The sequence below is a fragment of the Pristiophorus japonicus genome, chromosome 21, assembly GCF_044704955.1.
Source record: "Pristiophorus japonicus isolate sPriJap1 chromosome 21, sPriJap1.hap1, whole genome shotgun sequence".
Classification (NCBI taxonomy): Eukaryota; Metazoa; Chordata; class Chondrichthyes; family Pristiophoridae; genus Pristiophorus; species Pristiophorus japonicus.
This window is the reverse complement of record NC_091997.1, coordinates 39,364,854-39,385,544: the sequence shown is the minus strand read 5'-3', so window position 1 is coordinate 39,385,544 and position 20,691 is coordinate 39,364,854. Positions and strand designations below refer to the sequence as shown.

General features: G+C 45.5%; 1 protein-coding gene across 1 annotated transcript; it reads right to left on the bottom strand.

The window, feature by feature from the left end:
* Positions 1-312: 312 nt before the first annotated feature.
* Positions 313-20,525, bottom strand: LOC139233520 (uncharacterized). Its single transcript, XM_070863922.1, has 7 exons — positions 20,472-20,525; positions 17,487-17,595; positions 16,283-16,321; positions 14,458-14,594; positions 7,059-7,257; positions 6,003-6,076; positions 313-926 (listed from the first exon to the last, which is right to left on the bottom strand). Exons 1-7 carry the CDS (start codon positions 20,523-20,525, stop codon positions 648-650), a joined length of 891 nt encoding a protein of 296 aa, XP_070720023.1. The 3' UTR covers positions 313-647.
* Between the last annotated feature and the right edge of the window lie 166 nt (positions 20,526-20,691).

Sequence of the window (20,691 nt, the reverse complement as noted above, 5' to 3'; positions counted from 1 at the left end):
TCCTTCTTTGGCTTGGTGTCTATTTTTGTTGGATTATGCTTCTCTGAAATGCCTGGGATGTTTTACTATGTTAAAGGTGCTGGACAATGCAAGTTTTTGTTGCTGTATGTATCCTCTGATGAAAGAATAAGGCAAATACGAATGTTCTGGCCAATATTTATCCCTCATTTTTACATTACATTGACCACACTTCAAAAGTATTTTGTTGGCTGTAAAGTTGTAAAGTGCTTTGTAATATCCTGAGATGGTGAAAGGTGCTATATAAATGCAAAACATTTTTGTTTCTCTCTCTATTGTGAGAGTAAAGGACTTTATTGAAGCAAAGTGACAGGTAATACAACAGAATACAGTGACACTACCCAGCCTACAGCAGCACAGAGAGTTAACCAATATATGCACTTTGCAGTTCTTCAATGTTACAAGCAAACACATAATTCAAAAGATGCCCTCTGCATTCAAAGATGGTACCTCAAGTAGCCAAAGAGAGACCAGGTGAGAATGTGGCCATCAATGTCACAGTGAGGGCAACGTCTCCAGTAGACAGATAGGAACAGGATGCAGCCTGTAGTCAGCAAAGGGATGACTGGAAAGGGAAGGGTTGCATCTTCAAGGACCATGTATGACTGGTGTGAATCATTCATGGTTGCTCAGTTATTTAAAGCACTGAGAACATACAGAGCAGCAAAGACATGCAACAACTTTTTTTGTTTTCTTTTATCCACAATGTGTGAGTTTGAAGCGTTTTCTCTCTGAAGGTGAAATCCAAATTCTTCAAAAAGGTGCTGCGTTATTTCAAACTCCTCATCTGTGAGCTGAAGGACCAGGGTCTCTTCAGTTTCCTGTTTCTCCCCAGTTTCCTGCTCATCTGTAAGTTGGTTCTCTTGCGTTCGATCGGACGGGAACATTCTTTCCTCAATCCTCTCCACCTGGAAAACCAAATAGAATAAAAAGATTTCAGAGGGAATTTTGTCTCTGCGGGGTAAAGTAAAACTATTTCATCTTGCAACAGTTCCATGAAAGAAATGTTGATAGAGGTCAGTAATTTAAACTGATCAGATCAACTCGACAGTGTTAAAGCAGATCTAAGTTAAAAAGAGAGAAATAATTACAATCTATATTCTTGTGAGCCCAAGGAAAGATATTTTCCTTGTATTTAAGATGATGGAAGCAGCCCTCATCATTCAGCTGGCCTAGGATTAGATTCCCTCTTGTTCCTAGGACCTATCTGCCATTAAGAAATCGGTCAGAATTCCATCTGGTAGTTCATTTGTACATGATCACAAATCCGTACAGAATTCCATCTGGTCTTAATTTGAGCATTATCAACACTGAGAAATTCAGCATGCAGGTAAGGGTTTCTAATGAGCCAGCTGCTTAGGTCAGGGTTTGCAGCAAGGTCCTGAGGGGAAAGGAGTTTGGAAGGAGCTTGGCAGGATGGCAGTGCAAGGAGAGCCAACAGGTTCACTGATATGGAGCTGGAGACACTGATGGACGGTGTGGAGGACAGAAGAAGAATACTGTTTCCTGACGTGGGTAGACTTGGCAGACCACCAGTACATAATGCATGGAGGGAGATTGCAGTCGAGGTGTCAGGCACCTCCATATATGTGAGGACGCACTCTCCCAAGAGGATACTGGCCAGTCTGCACCCGAGGTGTTCCAGGGCATCCTAGCAGGACAGCTTTAGGTCCCAGACAACAACCACAGCCGCCTTCCCAGACCCATGATGCAGCTACAGGGATAACACTTAGGCGTGGTATTAGGGTAGTCACGTTTAACAGGTGGTATAGTGAGATGCACAGGGGTAAAAAATGATTACAGTATTATTATATTGTTCTTTTTGTTCTGTTTTTGCAGTGATTTGGATAATTGGATAAATCTTTATTTCTGGCGCATATATCTGGCCAGGAGTTTCATTTGGGAATGGGCAATTCTGCATCAAGGCACGCATTGCGATGGTCATTGAAAGTGGGATCTGAAGGGTCATGTATGGATGGGATTATCTGAAGTGAGCAGCTATGATACTCAGCTGCACCTCCCTTCCAGGGTTGCAATAGGGACGACGTCTCCTACCTCTGATGTGATTACTCCCAAGTGTCAAACTGTGCTCTCAGCTCATCTGCCTTATTTCCTATACTCCTTGCATTGAAGTATATACAATTAAGTATTGCCAAACTCCCCTGTTGTCTATTTTCCAGCTCTTGTTTCCTCTGTCTTCCAAATTCACTTTCTACTTCTACTTCTCTGCTGCCCAATTCCAGCTCTGCTCCTGTCCCCACTCAATCTATTCTCCGGTGCCCATCCCCTGCCAAGCTAGTTTAAACCCTTCCCAACAGCACTAGCAAAACCTCCCGTGAGAATACTGGGCCCGACTCTGTTGAGGTACAACCCGTCCGGCTTGTACACCTCCCCCAGAAATAGTCCCTAATGCCTCAGGAATCTAAAGCCCTCCCACCTGCACCATCTGTCCAGCCACGTATTCATCTTCTCTATCCTCTATTTCTGTACTGACTAGCACGTGGCACCAGAAGTAATCCGGAGATTACTACCTTTGAGGTCCTGCTTTTTAATCTCTCTCCTAGCTCCCGAAACTCTGCCTGCAGGACCTAATCCATCTTTCTACCTATGTCATTGGTACTGATATGGACCACAACCTCTGGCTGTTCCCCCTCTCCCCCCAGAATGTTTTTCAGCTGCTTGGTGACATCCTTGACCCTGTTTTTGTAGCTGAAAATCGTGGGCGTGGCCGTTTTCCAGTGGCCCGCCCGCTGATGACCTCACCGTGCCACTACCTCCTTTAGCGCTGCTTTACCCCGCCAATTCCAGCAGAAGTGCGCAGCAGTCAAATACCCCCCGAGCTGAATATTGCTCGGGGAGGGAACAACACCCGACCGTGGCAGACGATCGATTTTCCTCGATCAGCCGCCCAAACCCTGCGGTGGCCGTCCCTTCAGGAACGGTGAATTTCGGCCCCGTAGTGTCAGAGGACTGGAGGATGGGTAACGTAACGCCTATATTTCAGCCGGGGGATAGAATATACCCAGGAAATTATAGACCAGTCATTTTAATATCAGTATTGGAATATTCATGGAATTCCGACTAAAGGACAAAATAGAAGAATAACTCGGAACCAAAAATATAACAATGAATAGTCAGCATGGATTTCAAAAGGGAAATTTGCATGACCAATCTCATTGAAATTTTTGAAGAGGTAATGGAGAGAGTATACAATGGTAATGCAGTAGATGTAATTTATCTAGATTTTCAAAAGGCCTTTGATAAGGTACTTCATAATAGACTGATGAACAAGGTCAGAGAATGCAGAGTGAGGGGACAAGTAGCAGAATGGATAGCTAGCTAGCATCAAGACAGAAAGCAGAGAGCAGGGGTAAAATGTAGCTTTTCACAGTGGCAGAAGGTGTGTATTGGTGTTCCACAAGGATCAGTGCTGGGAACACTGATGTTCACAATTTATATTAACGATTTAGACTTTGGAAGCAAAAACACAATTTCTATATGTACGGAGGACACCGAATTGGGGGCGATAGTCAAGACTAAGGAAGACTGCAACAAGTTACAGGGAGCTCATGAATAGACTTGCCGAATGGGCATATAATTGGCAAATGGAGTTCAATGTGAGGTATTACATTTTGATAGGAATAAGAAGAAGTTCACTTATTACTAGGAAGGTGTGAGTCTAGGTGGCGTAGAGGAGCAAAGGGATCTCGGAGTACAAATACACAAATCATTAAAGGCAGTGACACAGCAAGGCCATAATAAAAGCAAACCAAGCACTAGGGTTTATTTCTAGAGGGATACAATTGAAAAATAGAAAAATTATGATTGTATCGAACATTGGTTAGACCAAACTCTACTGCGTATAGTTCTGGTTGTCATATTATGAAAAAGATTTGAAGCCACTGGAGGTGGTGCAAAGATGATTTACAAGGATGATACCAGAAATGCGAGGGTATATATATCAGGAAACGATGAACAGGCTGTCCTCTTTTCGCTTGAAAAAAAAGACTGAGGGGTGACCTAATAAAATTATGAAAGGTTTTGATAGGGTGGATACAGAGAGAATGTTTCCACTTGTGGGGAAGAGTATAACTAGAGGCCATCATTATAAGATAGTCACCAAGAAATCCAACAGAGAATTGAGAAGAAAATTCTTTACCCAGATTAGTGAGAATGTGGAACTTGCTACCACAGGGAGTAGTTGAAGCGAATAGTATAAATGTATTTCAAGGGAAGGCGAGGCAAGCATATAATATCACTGTTAAACACCCGATAAAAAGTTACTCCTTGTATACAATAAGTGTAAATGGGGTTTTAACAGAGTTGTGACTGCTGAACAGTATTCTGGCCCTGAAAAACACGTTTTATATTTGTGGAATGTCAAATTTCTCCATTATGATAGACAATTACTAGAATTTTAAAATAGAACAAAATATTTTCTGATATTGCAGCTTCCAACTTAACCCTATGTGTATGTCCTAATCTTTATGTCATTATCTGTACAATTTTTTTTAAGTGAATTAATAATCAGTGCTTTTTATTTCCTGTTTTCTGTTTCTGAGAATTATCAACTGTGATTGGTTGCTTAGACAGCAAGGTGACATCACTGCTGCTCCAGGCTAGGGATTCCATTTTGACAGCGCAACAAGCAATTTAACATCGAGAAAGCTAAAGCTTTTGCCACAGTTATCGCAAGATCTTTGTGGGCAAATGTCTTTGAGTTCAGCGGCGATTGCCGTCATGCGCCGCTGATCAGAAATTCTGGGCCCTTATTTTAATGAAGTACAGAACCATAATCCTGATTCCAATTCAACATCTGTACACATTTTGTGATCCTGATCAAACGCTTGTGCAAAGCAAAGCCCCCGAAAGATGGACCTCACCAGAGTTGGTGAAAAGACAAGGCTAATCAAGACGTAGTTGATGATGCCAAGGCTGAGTTTCAATAGCCTGTAGATTGAAGGAGAAAGGAAGTCTTAGCGAGTTAAGGAGTGCAACAGTTCTGAGATCCAGGGAAGGAAAGAGAGACAGCAACAGATGCTGCGATGAATCTTGGTTTCAAATCACATTTGGAAAACAGGGAGCAAGGTGCTTGTAAGGTAATGTGTTTGGAGCTTATATAGAAGGAGCAAATTTCAGAGGACCAATGATCACAATAATGTTGATAGATTGGAGAGACCTTAGACAGTGTCCTTAAAACAAGAATTTGGGAATGTGTGCCATTTGGTTTCTGAAGTCTACAGTGAAATGAATCTGTTTTTGCAGTGAATCATTATTTTTAGTGATTCATTTTCTGTAGTGAATCAGAGTTTGTATTGATTCATTTTCTGCAGTGAATCAGTTTCAGTACTGATTCATGTTCTGCAGTGAGTACAACAGATAAACACAGAGAATGGGCACATATTTTAACTAACTTCCATTCAGAATCTCTGTTTAAAGATGGATATTTGTTCTCTTTTATAACCAATTGTCAGAGTCAAGAAATCACGTGGGCTTAAATTAAGAATATACAAAAAACAGTCAATCAAGTCCCTGGGAACACCTAATCTGGGCAGAATAATGGTCTCAGACTCAGAGCAGTTAGCACAGTGTCCAGAACGGCCATCAAGTGAATCCCTTTGATGCTCACACATCAAATAAATGCAGATAATTGTCAAAAGAACGTAACGGTAGAAATCACTCGCCAATGCTATTGTATGAATGTTTAACCCACTCACATCAAATTTTGGGTTAAAAATCTGTTAAAATATCAAACAGACACATTTGTTACAAGCACTTTAAACATTTATACCCTATCATCAGTGACAGTAATTTCTAGCCCATGTATTTTAAATATTGCTGACATTTTAATTAACTCTATTCAAGGACCTCTGCCTTCTGGATCCCTGATGTGTTTCAGACCCTGGTCATCATCCAGAAATCAAGTTAGTACGTGTCTCTCTGTCCTCTCCTCGCCTGAATTAATAACAAAGTCTGTTTCTTACCAGCTTTAGCTGTGTGGATATAATCTTCATCTCAACACTGGTAGCCAACAGGATTAGAGTGTCAGGATTCAGTTCTGAAAAGGAAGCAGAATAATTCAGACCATCCTGCAGTGAAGGCCCCGTTGAGTTGCACTTTGATGGCATCACAACAACAACAACTCGCATTTATATGGCGCCTTCAATGTATTAAACAATGTCTCAAGGCTCATCACAGGAGCGTTATCAAACAGAATTTGTCATCAGACCACAAAAGGAGATATTAGGATAGCTGATCAAAAGCTTGATCAAAGAGGAAGGTATGAAAGAACGCCTTAAAGGAGGAGACGTGGACTGTATAGAGCAGACACCTCAAAATGTGAAGAAGTACCACTAGCACTGCCGCCGTGAGATCCTGCAAACACATTGGCAGGATAGATGCACCAACATCAATGTTCTCACTCAGGCCAACATCCCCAACATCGAAGTATTGACCACGCTCGATCAGCTCCGTTGGGCAGGCCACGTCATTCGCATGCCCGAGACGAGACTCCCAAAGCAAACGCTCTACGCGGAGGTTCAACATGGCAAGCGAACCCCAGGTGGGCAGAGGAAATACTTCAAGGACACCCTCAAAGCCTCCTTGATAAAGTGCAACATCCCCACCTACTCCTGGGAATCCCTGGCCCACGACTGGACAAAGTGGAGGAAGAGCATCGGGAGGGCGCTGAGCACCTTTTGTCCTATCGCCGAGAACAAGCAGAAACGGAGCGTAGACGGCAGAAGGAGCGTGCATCAACTCAGGCTCCCCACCCTCTCTTTCCTTCACCACCGTCTGCCCCACCTGTGACAGAGACTGTAGGTCCCGCATTGAACTCCTCAGTCACCTGAGAACTCACTTTTAGATTGGAAGCAAGTCATCTGAGGGACTGCCTATGATGATGAAAAGAGGAGAGAGAGCTTGATGGACGGAGAGGTTTAAGGAGGGAATTCAAGACCTTAGGGCCTCGGCAGCTGAAGGAAGAGGGTGATTCCTTAATTTGTACTGTTAGCATTACCGAAACACACTTTATATCATACCACTGAGTGACTCGATGAGAATATTTGTAGCCTTTATGACTCCATCCTGATGGGGAGTCAAGTTGAGGGCCTGTCCCGGTAGATCAGCCTTCTGAATTCCCAACAGACCCAGCATCTTCTCCACACACGCTTTGTTCTCGTCTTCCATCAGATCCAGCACTTGGAGATCGGGTTGGGGACCTTCACACATCTGGTCAAGCTGAGAACATGTGGGGAGGTGGGAAAAGTTAAACATAGATTAACTATTATGTACATCGGGACAAGGACATTGTGCTGGGGAATAGAATGCTTTCCAATTCACTTGTTCAATGCCAGTATCTAGCATTCTCATATAAGATATTATATGGACTGAGGCAGAATAAAGCTTCCCAATTCTGCCTCAATGATGTGCTTTAGCCACACTGCTGCTGCCCCTGGTGAGTAATTCTCCTCTCTCTAATGTTAAACCGATTTCACACAAACACCTTGACAGTGGTAACACACAAAACCCACCACACAAAACGACTCAGAATTTGGCATTAATCTCACTCAAAGACCCTCGAGAACATCGGGTGTGGTAGATATAAAATAAAACCACATTGGGGCAATAGGAGCATTCTTCTGAAATTGGGGCTGTGGTGTATGAAATAATACAATGAACTCCGTACTGTGAGCCAGTGATCAGGTGTAACCTGGTCAGTCTTTAATGGCTTCTACTAGAGAAGATACAAAGGTGAAGATACAAAGGTGATGTTCAGGTTATATACCGGGCCCAGCACCCGTGTACCTATGACCCTAGGACCTCTGACGTTAGTGCCCCCTGTTGCTGGGCAGACCTTATATACATACATTACATCATTCCCCCCCAGTTCTTGGCACAAGTCCATATTACAAGTTCAGATGTTCCGGAGTCCTTCTCTTCCTCGTTGACGGTTTCAGTGCCTGTGCTTTCCAAGTCTCTCACAACTTGGGGCTGGGCATTGACTAGAGTGGGTTCTTCTGATGGCTGGACGTGAGTTGGCTGGTCGTCTAAGCTCGCGGTGTCTTCTTCCAACTGTTTCGGTTCGTCAGTGTGTTTTAGCTTGATTTGATCAATGTGTTTCGTGCACATTTGCCCATTCTTGAGCTTAACCATATACATCCGGTTATACTCCTTATCTGTAACATTGCCCGGGAGCCACTTGGGCCCTTGACCATGGTTAAGTACATACACTGGGGTCATTTACAGATATGTCGCATGACACTGCACGTGGTCGTGATACCACTGCTGGCATTGACGTCGGGTTTCGACATGATCGTTAAGGTCAGGATGGACTCGAGAGAGCCTGGTTTTGAGGCCTCTCTTTATCAATAGTTGAGCCGGCGGGACCCTGGTGAGCGTGTGTGGCCTTGTCCTGTAACTGAGCAATATGAGCGCCAGGCGTGTCTGTAAGGAACCATGAGTTACGCCTTTCAGGCCCTGCTTGATGGTTTGAACTGCCTGCTCCGCTTGACCATTGGACGCGGGTTTGAACGGGACTGACCTCACGTGTTTTATGCCGTTACGTTTCATGAACTTTTGAAACTCCAGGCTCGTGAAACACGGTCTGTTGTCGCTGACAACGATGCCGAGCAGACCATGTGTGGCAAGCATGGCTCTCCAGTCCTCAATGGTGGCAGTGGAGTGCTGGATGACATGATCACACATTCTATCCATTTGGAGTATGGATCCACCACCACAAAAAACATTTTACTGAGGAAGGGGCCCGCAAAGTCGATGTGGATTCTAGACCACGGTTTGGATGACCATGACCACAGACTGAGCGGACCTTCCTTTGGGGCATTGCTTAACTTCAGGCAAGTGCTGCACTGATGGACGCGTGACTTTAAGTCCAAGTCAATGCCAGGCCACCAAACATGGGACCTGGCGATGGCCTTCATCATGACAATACTGGGATGCGTACTATGTAACTCACGTACAAATCTCGCCCTGCCTTTCTTGGGCATTACAACACGATTACCTCACAGTAAACAGTCGGACTGGATGGAAAGCTCAGCTTTTCGATGGCTATACGATTTGGTTTCATCACCCATTTCCTTGCGGATGGTCGACCAGTCCCCGTTAAGAACAGAACGTTTTACAACCGATAACGTCAGATCCTGGCTGGGCCAGGTCTTAACTTGTTGAGCAGTGACAGGCGACCCTTCACTCTCAAAGGCATCCATGACCATGAGTAGCTCTGGCATTTCTACCTCCGGTGTGGGCAACGGTAACCAGCTCAATGCATCAGCGCAGTTGTCAGTGCCTGGTCTATGGCGAATGACATAATCATAGGCAGATAATGTCAGCGCCCATCTCTGGATGCAGGACGACGCATTGGTATTGATAGCTTTATGTTCCGAGAACAACGATATAAGCGGCTTGTGATCGGTTTCCAGCTCAAAGCAAAGCCCAAACAGGTACTGGTGCATTTTTTTAATCCCATAAACACATGCTAAAGCCTCTTTCTCTACCATGCCGTAGGCTCTTTCCGCCTTGGTCAGGCTTCGAGACGCGTATGCAACTGGTTGTAGTTTGCCTGACTCATTGGCTTGCTGAAGTATGCAGCCGACCCCATAGGACGATGCATCACAGGTCAAAACTAGACGCTTGCATGGGTCATACAGTACCAGTAGCTTGTGGGAACACAACAGATTTCTAGCCTTCTCAAACGCTCTGTCTTGAAGTTCACCCCACACCCATTTGTCTCCTTTCCTGAGCAGCTTGGGCAAAGGCTCTAATACTGTGCTCAATTTGGATAAGAAGTTACCGAAGTAGTTGAGAAGACCCAGGAACGAACGCAGTTCTGTCAAAATCTGGGGCCTGGGTGCATTTTTGATGGCCTCTGTTTTCACGTCTGTAGGCCTGATTCTGTCTGCAGCAATCTTTCGTTCAAGGAATTCGACCTCTGGTGCCATGAAAATGCACTTCGAATGTTTCAGCCTGAGTCTCACTTTGTCCAGACGATGCAGAACCTCTTCCAGATTGTGCAGGTGCTCGGCGGTGTCACGACCTGTGACTAGGATGTCGTCTTGGAATACCACAGTCCTGGGGACGGATTTCAATGTTTCTCTGAAATATGGCTGCCGTGGAACAAATGCCAAAAGGGCACCTGTTGTAAATAAACAGTCCTTTGTGCGTATTGATGCATGTAAGTTTCTTTGATGATTCAATTAGTTCCTGTGTCATGTAGGCCGACGTTAGATCCAATTTGATGAACGATTTTCCCTTGGCTAGCGTTGCAAACAGGTCATCAGCTTTTGGTAGTGGGTACTGATCTTGTTTCGAAACTCGGTTGATCGTGACCTTGTAGTCTCCACAAATCCTGACCGTGCCGTCGCTCTTTAACACCGGAACAATGGGGCTGGCCCATTCATTAATGTCGACCGGTGAGATGATCCCCTCACATTGTAGCATTTCCAATTAGAGCTCAACCTTTTCTCTCATCATGTGTGGAACTGCCCTGGCTTTGCGATGGATAGGCCTTGTGTCTGGGCCGAGGTGAATCTGCACCTTGGCTCCCCTGAAGCTGCCAATTCCTGGTTCAAACAGTGAGGGAAATTTGCTCAGCACTTGAGCACACAAATCATCATCCGCTGATGACAAAGTTTTGATATTGTACCATTTCCATTTTATTTTCTCAAGCCAACTCCTGCCGAATAACGACGGGCCATTGCCCAGGATAATCCATAACGGTAGATCATGAACCGCTCCCTCGTACGACACTCTTACTGCTGCACTACCGATCACTGATATGAGTCTTTGCTTTAGGTACGCAATTTTGCATTTATCGGACTCAGCTTGGGTCTCTCTGCCTTGGGCTCCCACAGCTTTTCGAAAGTCCTATGGCTCATTATCGATTGACTTGCACCCGTGTCGAATTCCATGGATACCGGCATGCCGTTTTACCCCCATCATTATCGGTTGGCTCTTTGTTAGTAATTTTACCTCCATCTTTATCGTTTGGCTCTTTGTTAGGAACACACGTACACTATACACTTCCTCCTCGGAGCTCTCAAATGCCTCAGGCTGCATCGCCAGATCCACGCTGGATTGATCATCATCCACGCTGGATTGATCATCAGCTTGCTCTGCTGTGGACACGTCCGCAGAAGGTGCCCCGTCTTCGCACACCCTCTGCATGCACACTGCCTGAAGCGGCACTGATGGGGTCGGTGATTGCCCCCGCAAAACCAACATGTTGAGCTTGGATTTGCAGCCAATGGCGGGCTTTGAGCGGCTCCCGTTCTCGCATACGCAGTCGAGTAAGCCCTCGATGGCAAACTTTGAGCGACTCCCGGTCTTGCAGACACAGTCGAGTAGGCCCTGCCATGTGCAACTCTGCCGGCTGTCGATACAATTCTGTGCACGGTACTTGCCGTGGAGTTCCTGTTTTGTAGCGATATCTGCTCCGTGCTTTTCTGCGTGGACATGCACGCCTGGGCGATGGTGATGACCTTGCTGAGGTCCGGCATCTCCGCAGCCAGCAGGTTACTTAAGATTGCCTCGTGGTTGACCCTGATCACGAAAAAGTCACGCAGCATGTCTTCCAACGCAGGCTCAAATTTCCAAGGCCCTGCAATATGTCTCAGGTCGGCAACAAATGCCGCTACGTCCTGGTCTTCTGGACGAACGTACTTATAGAAGCGATATCTGGATATGGGGATTCCTTCCGTGGGTTTAAGATATTCCCGAACTAGAGCACACAGTTCTTTGTAATCCTTTTCTGCAGGAAGAGTGGGTGTGAGCAGTTTCTTGATCAGTACAAAGGTCATGGGGTCACAGATGGTGAGAAGAACTGCCCTCTGCTTTTCTGCATCCTTGTTTTTGTTTAGGTCGTTTGCCACAAAATACTGGTCAAGACATAGAAACATAGAAAATAGTTGTAGGAGCAGACCATCCGGCTCTTCGAGCCTGCACCACCATTCAATATGATCATGGCTGATCATGCAACTTCAGTACCCCATTCCTGCTTTTTCTCCATACCCCTTGATCCCTTTAGCCGTCAGTGCCACATCTAACTCCCTTTTGAATATATCTAACGAACTGGCCTCAACAACTTTCTGTGGTAGAGAATTCCACAGGTTCACAATTCTCTGAGTGAAGAAGTTTCTCCTCATCTCGGTCCTAAATGGCTTACCCCTTATCTTAGACTGTGACCCCTGGTTCTGGACATCCCCAACATCGGGAACATTCTTCCTGCATCTAACCTGTCCAATTCCGTCAGAATTTTATATGTTTCTATGAGATCCCCTCTCATTCTTCTAAATTCCAGTGAATATAAGCCTAGTCGATCCAGTCTTTCTTCATATGTCAGTCCTGCCAACCCGGGAGTCAGTCTGATGAACCTTCGCTGCACTCCCTCAATAGCAATAATGTCCTTCCTCAGATTAGGGGACCGAAACTGTACACAATATTCAAGGTATGGCCTCACCAAGGCCCTGTACAACAGTAGTAAGACCTCCCTGCTCCTATACTCAAATCCACTCGTTATGAAGGCCAACATGCCATTTGCCTTCTTCACCACCTGCTGTACCTGCATGCTAACTTTCAATGACTGATGTAGCATGACAACCAGGTCTCGTTGTACCTCCCCTTTTCCTAATCTATCACCATTCAGATAATATTCTGCCTTCCTATTTTTGCCACCAAAGTGGATAACCTCACATTTATCTACATTATATTGCATCTGCCATGCATTTGCCCACTCACCTAACCTGTCGAAGTCACCCTGCAGCCTCTTAGCATCCGCCTCACAGTTCACACTGCCACCCAGCTTAGTGTCATCTGCAAACTTGGAGATATTACATTCAATTCCTTCATCCAAATCATTAATGTAAATTGGAAATAACTGGGGGCCCAGCACTGAACCTTGCAGTACCCCACATAGTCACTGCCTGCTATTCTGAAAAGGACCTGTTTATTCCTACTCTTTGCTTCTTGTCTGCCAACGAGTTCTCTATGCACATCAATACATTACCCCCAACACCATGTGGTTTAATTTTGCACACTAATCTCTTGTGTGGGACCTCATCAAAAGCCTTTTGAAAGTCCAAATACACCACATTCACTGGTTCTCCCTTGTCCACTCCACTCGTTACATCTTCAGAAAATTCTAGAAGATTTGTCAAGCATGATTTCCCTTTCATAAATCCATGCTGACTTGGACCGATCCTGTCACTGCTTTCCAAATGCGCTGCTATTACGATCCGTGAAATCTCCCCAATCCTCTCCCTCATTAAATCTGTCGAGAATTTCAGCAGTACTCGATTGTGCTGTGCTCCCCATACTTTTGTGTGGGTTTGAATTTTCCTCGTCGCCCATTGTGGTGTACGAAATGATACAATGAACTCTGTACTGTGAGCCAGTGACCAGGTGTAAACTGGTCAGTCTTTAATGGCTTCCAGAAGAGACGATACAAAAGGTGATGTTCAGGTTATATACCGGGCCCAGCATGAGTGTACCTATGACCCTAGGACCTCCGACATTAGTGCCCCCTGTTGGTGAGCAGACCTGATGTACATACATTACAGGAGCTAAAGCACAAAAGTGGAGACAGAGTGGAGGACGTTTCATTCGACTATACATCTAATTTACACTGCAGTGCACTTCAATGCTGGCTCTGAGTGCTGAAAGTGAAAGATTCCCCAGTTCTGGCATCTCTGAACTCACAAGTAGAAAATAATCACCAATAACTCACTGCCACTTGTTAAAGTCACTTTAAAAGAAATGAAAATAAATGGTCAAAGTCTCCATTGAAATAACGGAGAGAGGATTGCCATAAATCACCAGATTTATTGAATTCACTTTCATGGCTTCAATGGTGGGATCATGAACTTATACTGTCCAATACCATAACCACGACGTGACCATATCCCTCACGACTACTCAGGATGTGCTTGTAATAATTCTCCTTTTAAATTTCTCAAACAGTTAAATTAGCATATTTCTGCAAAGAGTTTAGTCAAAAAGGCCGAATGAAAATGTTATGAATTCCCAACCAGACCAAACTCCCACCACCCACAGTGGGAAATGAAGGTATGATTATCTAAGTTTTACGATATGAACAAACAAATAAAATACTGATGTACTGAAGTGAATCGAGGGATTCAGGGAGTTGAGGTAGAAGGTCAGCCATGATCGTATTGAAAGTCGGAGCAGGCTCGAGGGGCTGTGTGGCCTACTCCTGTTCCTATTTCTTATGTTCTTACATTCTTAAATATCATCAGAAAATATGTTTTTACTTCTAACTTGTCTAAGAGTGAAAGTGGAGTTAGAAGACAGTCACCAGGTGTGGGAATATTATTCAGGCCCGGGTCAGACGGGGGTTTTTATAGAGCACAAAAAATGGTTGGCCAGAATTATCTTTAATTTTATAATTAAGAAAATTAAGGTACAAACCATTGTCTCAAGAACTGGAAGATTATCACTTCGGATAAGATTCTCAAGGATAGCGTTGAGGAACTGCAGGCTCACGTCTTTAGACAGCTTAGTCAGCTCGACGAGTGAAGTAGCAATCGTAGCTCTCAGGCCAAGCGCTAATAAAGAAAATAATTACTGAGATTTAGAGACGAACTCCACATACCCAAAGGCAAAAACGTGACATTAGATACAAAGGGTTTTGGAAATAATAGACTGAGGATTTTGATAACAAATAACTGGATTAAAAGAGCAAAGAATAGGGGGGGGATTTTAACCTTATAAATGGGTGGGTTTGGAGCGTGGGGTAGGTAAATTGTTAAAAGTGGGATTCCCGACCTTGTCCCGCCTCCAACCCGGCCACTTCCGGTTTTAATGGAAGCAGGACGGGGGATGGGGCGGTGGGGTGTGAGGGGGTGGAGTGAACAACCCACTCCCAGGGGGCGGACCCCCAATTTAATGATTATGTGGCTGGAAGACGCTTTTTTGATTCTAACTGCATGTGGACAGGTTAAACACAATTCGTGAAACCCGGCAAGATGGGGTCTGCTGGATCGAGAAGGTAAGTTCCTTTATAACCAGAGTCCCAGCATAACCCACCCCCTGCGATGGGAGACCCCCTCACGAGACTTCCAATTGCCGTCCCAGGCCTTCTCCCACACCCCCCCCCCCACAACCAATGGTGCAGAGGCTGGCCACAATCGTCTCTCCCTGCCTCCCACGCCACCCCTACCCCCCATGCCCACCCTGCCAGCGATCATGCTCAGACCAGCCACAGTCTTCCCTTCTCCAGCCCCCATCATCCGGCCCCGATCCTCTCACCCCATCTCCCAATCCTCTAACCCACCTCCGATCATCTGCGCGACCATCAACCCTCTCTGCCCCCCGATTGTCTACCCCACCCCCGATCCTCTCTCCCCCACCCCTCGATTGTCTGCCCCACCCCTGATCCTCTCTCTCCCCCACCCTCTCAATCTGACTATCTGCGAGCAGGAAACTGAGGCCTCGCATGCAAATCTGGCCCTGACGATAAAGTCGGCATGCCTGTGGGAAAGCCAGCCTCCCAGTTTTCCCGACGGCCTCGGAGCCCACCCCGCCCCCATCCTACCTTCCTCCACAAAATTCCGGTCTAGATGTAATGAGCCTAGCCTCGCTCCACCAATTGAAATGCAATAGGGTGGGACTTCCGGCCGCCCATCTTACCAAGCTCTGATTTCATTCCACATCATGGGAACGGGGTCATTTGCAGCTTAATACGGGTGGGTGCGAACACTAATAATCGGACTACTCGGGCGCACATCCCGTGGGAGTACCGAGACTTCAGAGCGGCATTCTGAGAATTGTTTGGAAGTGCAACACTTGAAGTGTGATGGACAAACAAGAATTTCCATGGGGATTCTCTCGATCTCCCATCGTAACTTTGATGGAAGATCGGTGTAAATCCCGGAGAAACTGTACAAACGACAGTGAAAACTCTACCCAAATGCTGGATTTACATACCATTTTATTATATTATACAGATAATTATTCATGTTAAAAAAAATTATATGATGGACCAAATTATATTATACTGGCAATAATTTGGCTTAATATTGATATTTTGGGAAAATGTAAAAGTGGAGCTGGATTCTCCGTGTGCTGCAAGTTAAAGAAAGAATTAGTAAATACTACATTCCCTTCACCGACCATCACGTTTTAATGCCCTACTTTGCACACTGCCTTGTGGTTATGATAATAAGTGTTTGGATCAGTGACATGTTCAGAATAACAGAAAACTGGTGCATTAAGAAACGTAAAACAAACTTACATGAATGTGCAGGTGAAAGAATGAATTTCACACCGAAATCTGAAAAAAAAGAACTTCTAGATTTTAAAACAGTTACTTGTGGGCAACTGGTCATCAACAGAAGGATTGACACCGAGCATAACAGGCACAGCATCAACTACCCTTTCCTGGTTTACCCATTATTCATGTCATTTATTTTCTCCCATCTTTAGTTCTCCCCCTTGCCTTGCCATTCTACACCGGATAGCCCAGAAGGAAAATCTAAAAGAGACAATTACCTTGAATTACACTGAGATACTAGCGAGTGAACACTTAACAATCTTGTAAGACATTAATTTTCGGGATGTGGGTGGTACTGGTGAGTCTGGCATTTATTGCCCATCTAAAGCTGCCCTTGAGTAGGTGGTGGTGTGCCTTCTTGTTGAACCAGTGCAGTCCATGTCGTGAAGGTGCCTCCACAATACTGTTAGGTAGGGAGTTCCAGGACTTGAACCTGGCGACAGTGAAGGAACAGCTGGTATATTTCCAAGTCAGGATGGTGCGTGACTTGGGAGGGGACCTTGGAGATGATGGTGTTCCCATGCAGCTGCTGCCCTTGTCCTTGGTGGAGGTCGCAGGTTTAGGAAATGCACTGAAGAAGCCTTGGCAAGTTGCTACAATGCATCGTGCAGATAGTATACACTGCAGCTTTGGTTCACCATTGGTGGAGGGAGTGGATGTTTAAGGTGATGGTGGGCTGCCGATCAAATGGATTGCTTTGTCCTGGATAGAGTCGAGCTTCTTGAGTAGTGTTGGAGCTGCACCCATCCAGGCAAATGGAGAGTAATCCATCTCACTCCTGACTTGTGCGTTGCAGGTGGTAGGGAGTCTTTGGGGAGTCAGGAGGTGAGCCATTTGCTGCATTTTACCCAGCCTCTGGTAGTCTGAAATTCATCTCTGCTGTCTTACTAGAGATGTTAACAAACTCATTTTAAATGGCAAACAACACCAAATAAAAGAACAGTGGCGGGCGGCAGGCGGGGGTGGGCGGGTGGCTGGGGTTGAGGAATGTTAGACAAGAACGTTATGTGTTTTTATTTCAGTATCTCTGTAAAATCCCAAGTTTGATCTATTTCTAGCATAGAACAAAAGGCTGAAGAATGTTTAATTAACAACTTATCAGGCAATTTGATATTAGAAAAGTCTTCTGTCGCTTATTAGTTTTGCATTTTCTCCATTTACATACCAAGAGTGTCATCTTCAGTAATGTTGAGTTCTAAGACCTTGTATGCAATGGTAGTTCCAGCAGGAATGGATAATTCCTTCTCCACATTTATACCGAATCCAAGTTTAGCCTAGCACAACAAAGAAAACTATAATATTTAACACTGAAAGTTTATCCTTCACATCGAATTCTCAGGAAAGTCAATACTCTGGAAGAGAGTGTAGAGGAGATTTACTGGAATATAACTCGGGATGAGGGATTTCAGTTATGTGGAGAAACTGGGATTGTTGTAATTGACCATTGAGCATCCTGTATTTAAACACAAAGTGAACCATAGCTACAGCGTGGAATACTAAACTCGGCATCACGTCGAGAAATAGCATTTAACGGTCCGCCAGGGCACTAAACGAGGTGCAACTTTGCCGAAAATCCAGTAATTAGTCTTTGTCATTTCGAACCCAAGCTGTCTCCAGGCTGGATTTCCACAGATGCTCACAGTTTCTGCAATTCATGTCAAGTGGGACCAATCAGTCCCGCTGCTGTTATATATGTGGACTTGTATTTACTCTGTACAGCCACCAGAGGGCTCATCCCCTGGAGTCCCAAGGGATCCCATAATCCCTTGGGAGCACAGGTATTTAAGGAGGCTTCACGGGTTGGAGAGGCACTTTGGAAACCTGCAATAAAAGACTAAGGTCACACTTTATTTTGAGTTCACAGTGTTCAGGCTGACTCTTTCTCCATACTCAACAACTGGCGACGAGATACAGATAGCAAACCCAAAGATGCAGAGAATAGTGGGCATCCTGGGGAAATTCTCAGAGGGAGATGATTGGGAAACATTTGTGGAGCGACTCGACCAATACTTCGTGGCCAATGAGCTAGATGGGGAAGAGAGCGCTGCCAAACGAAGGGCGATCCTCCTCACCGTCTGTGGGGCACCAACGTATGGCCTCAGGAAGAATCTGCTCTCTCCAACGAAACCCACGGAGAAATCGTACAACAATTTGTGCACACTGGTCCGAGAGCATTTGAACCCGAAGGAAAGCATTCTGATGGCGAGGTACCGGTTCTACACCTATAAAAGGTCTGAAGGCCAGGAAGTGGTGAGTTATGTCGCCGAGCTAAGGCGCTTTGCAGGACATTGCGAATTTGAAGGACATTTGGAGCACATGCTCAGAGACTTTTTCGTATTTGGCATTGGCCACGAAACCATACTTCGCAAACTTTTAACTGTAGAGACCCCAATCTTGAGTAAGGCCATAGTGATAGCCCAGGCGTTCATTGCCACCAGTGATAATATGAAGCAAATCTCTCAGCACACAAGTGCTGCTACAAATACTGTGAACAAAGTGATGTTGTTTTCGAATCATAACGTACAGGGCAGGTCACACATACCTGCAGCTGCACGTCCACAGTTGACTCAGAGTCCACCATCAAGGGTGATGAATGCTAGGCCATTAACACCTGTTGGCGCTGTGGGGGTGATCATCATTTCCATTCATGCCGATTCAAAGAGTATGTTTGCAAGGGCTGTGGAACAATGGGACACCTCCAATGAGTGTGCAGGCAAGCTGCAAAGCCTGTTAAACCTGCAAACCACTATGTTGCAGAGGAGGACAGATCCATGGAAGATCGCGACGAACCAGAGCCTCAGACCGAGGAAGCAGAGGTACATGGGGTGCACACATTCACAACGAATTGTCCCCCAATAAAGCTGAATGTTGAACTAAATGGACTCCCAGTGTCAATGGAGCTGGACACAGGTACGAGCTAGTCCATCATGGGCAAAAAGACTTTCAAAAGGTTGTGGTGCAACAAGGCCAGTCTTAACTCCAGTTCGCACAAAACTAAGAACTTACACGAAAGAACCAATTCCTGTAATCGGCAGTGCTACCGTAAAGGTCTCCTACGATGCAGTGGTGCACAAGCTGTCACTCTGGGTGGTACAGGACAATGGTCCCACGCTGCTCAGCAGGATCTGGCTGGGAAAGATACGCTGGAACTGGGACGACGTCCGATCGCTATCGCCCGCTGACAATACTTCGTGTGCCCAGGTCTTAAACAGATTTCCTTCGCTGTTCGAACCAGGCATCGAGAAATTCCAAGGAGCAAAAGTGCAAATCCACCTAATTCCAGGGGCGCGGCCCATCCATCACAAGGCGAGAGCAGTACCATACATGGAGAGAAAGGGTAGAGATCGAGCTAGACCGGCTGCAACGAGACGGCATCATTTCACCAATCGAGTTCAGCGAGTGGGCCAGTCCTATTGTCCCAGTCCTCAAGGGAGACGGCACCGTCAGAATCTGTGGCGATGACAAAGTAACTATCAATCATTTCTCCCTGCAGGACCAATACCCACTACCAAAGACCGGCAACCTCTTTGCAATGCTGGCGGGAGGAAAGACGTTCACGGAGCTGGATCTGACTTCAGCCACATGACGCAGTAACTGGAGGAATTATCAAAGGCCCTCACCTGCATCAACACTCACAAAGGTCTTTTTGTTTATAACACATGCCTGTTTGGAATCCGATCAGCAGCGGCGATATTCCAGAGAAACATGGAACGTTTACTGAAGTCGGTCCCGCACACCGTACTCTTCCAGGATGACATCTTGGTCACAGGTCAGAACACAGTCGAGCACCTGCAGAACCTCGAGGAGGTTCTTAATCGACTCAACTGCGTGGAGCTCAGGTTAAAACGCTCGAAGTGCGTTTTCCTGGCGCCTGAAGTGGAGTTCTTGGGAAGGAGGATTGCGGCGGACGGCATCAGGCCCACCAACGCGAAGACGGAGGCAAACGAGAACGCACCGAAGCCACAGAATGTGACTGAGCTGCGGTCGTTTCTGGGACTCTTGACCTACTTTGGTAACTTTTTATCGGGTCTCAGCACACTGCTAGAACCATTACATGTCTTACTATGAAAAGGGGGCGAATGGGTATGGGGCAAAAGCCAAGAAAATGCCTTTGTAAAAGCGAGAAAATTTGTATGCTCAAACAAATTGCTTGTGTTGTATAATCCACGTAAGCAGTTGGTACTAGCATGTGATGCGTCGTCATATGGCGTCGGGTGTGTATTGCAACAAACAAATGATTTAGGGAAACTGTGTTGCTTATGCATCCAGGATTCTGTCTAAGGCTGAGAGAGCCTACAGCATGATTGAAAAAGAAGCATTAGCGTGTGTCTATGGGGTAAAGAGAATGCATCAATACCTGTTTGGGCTAA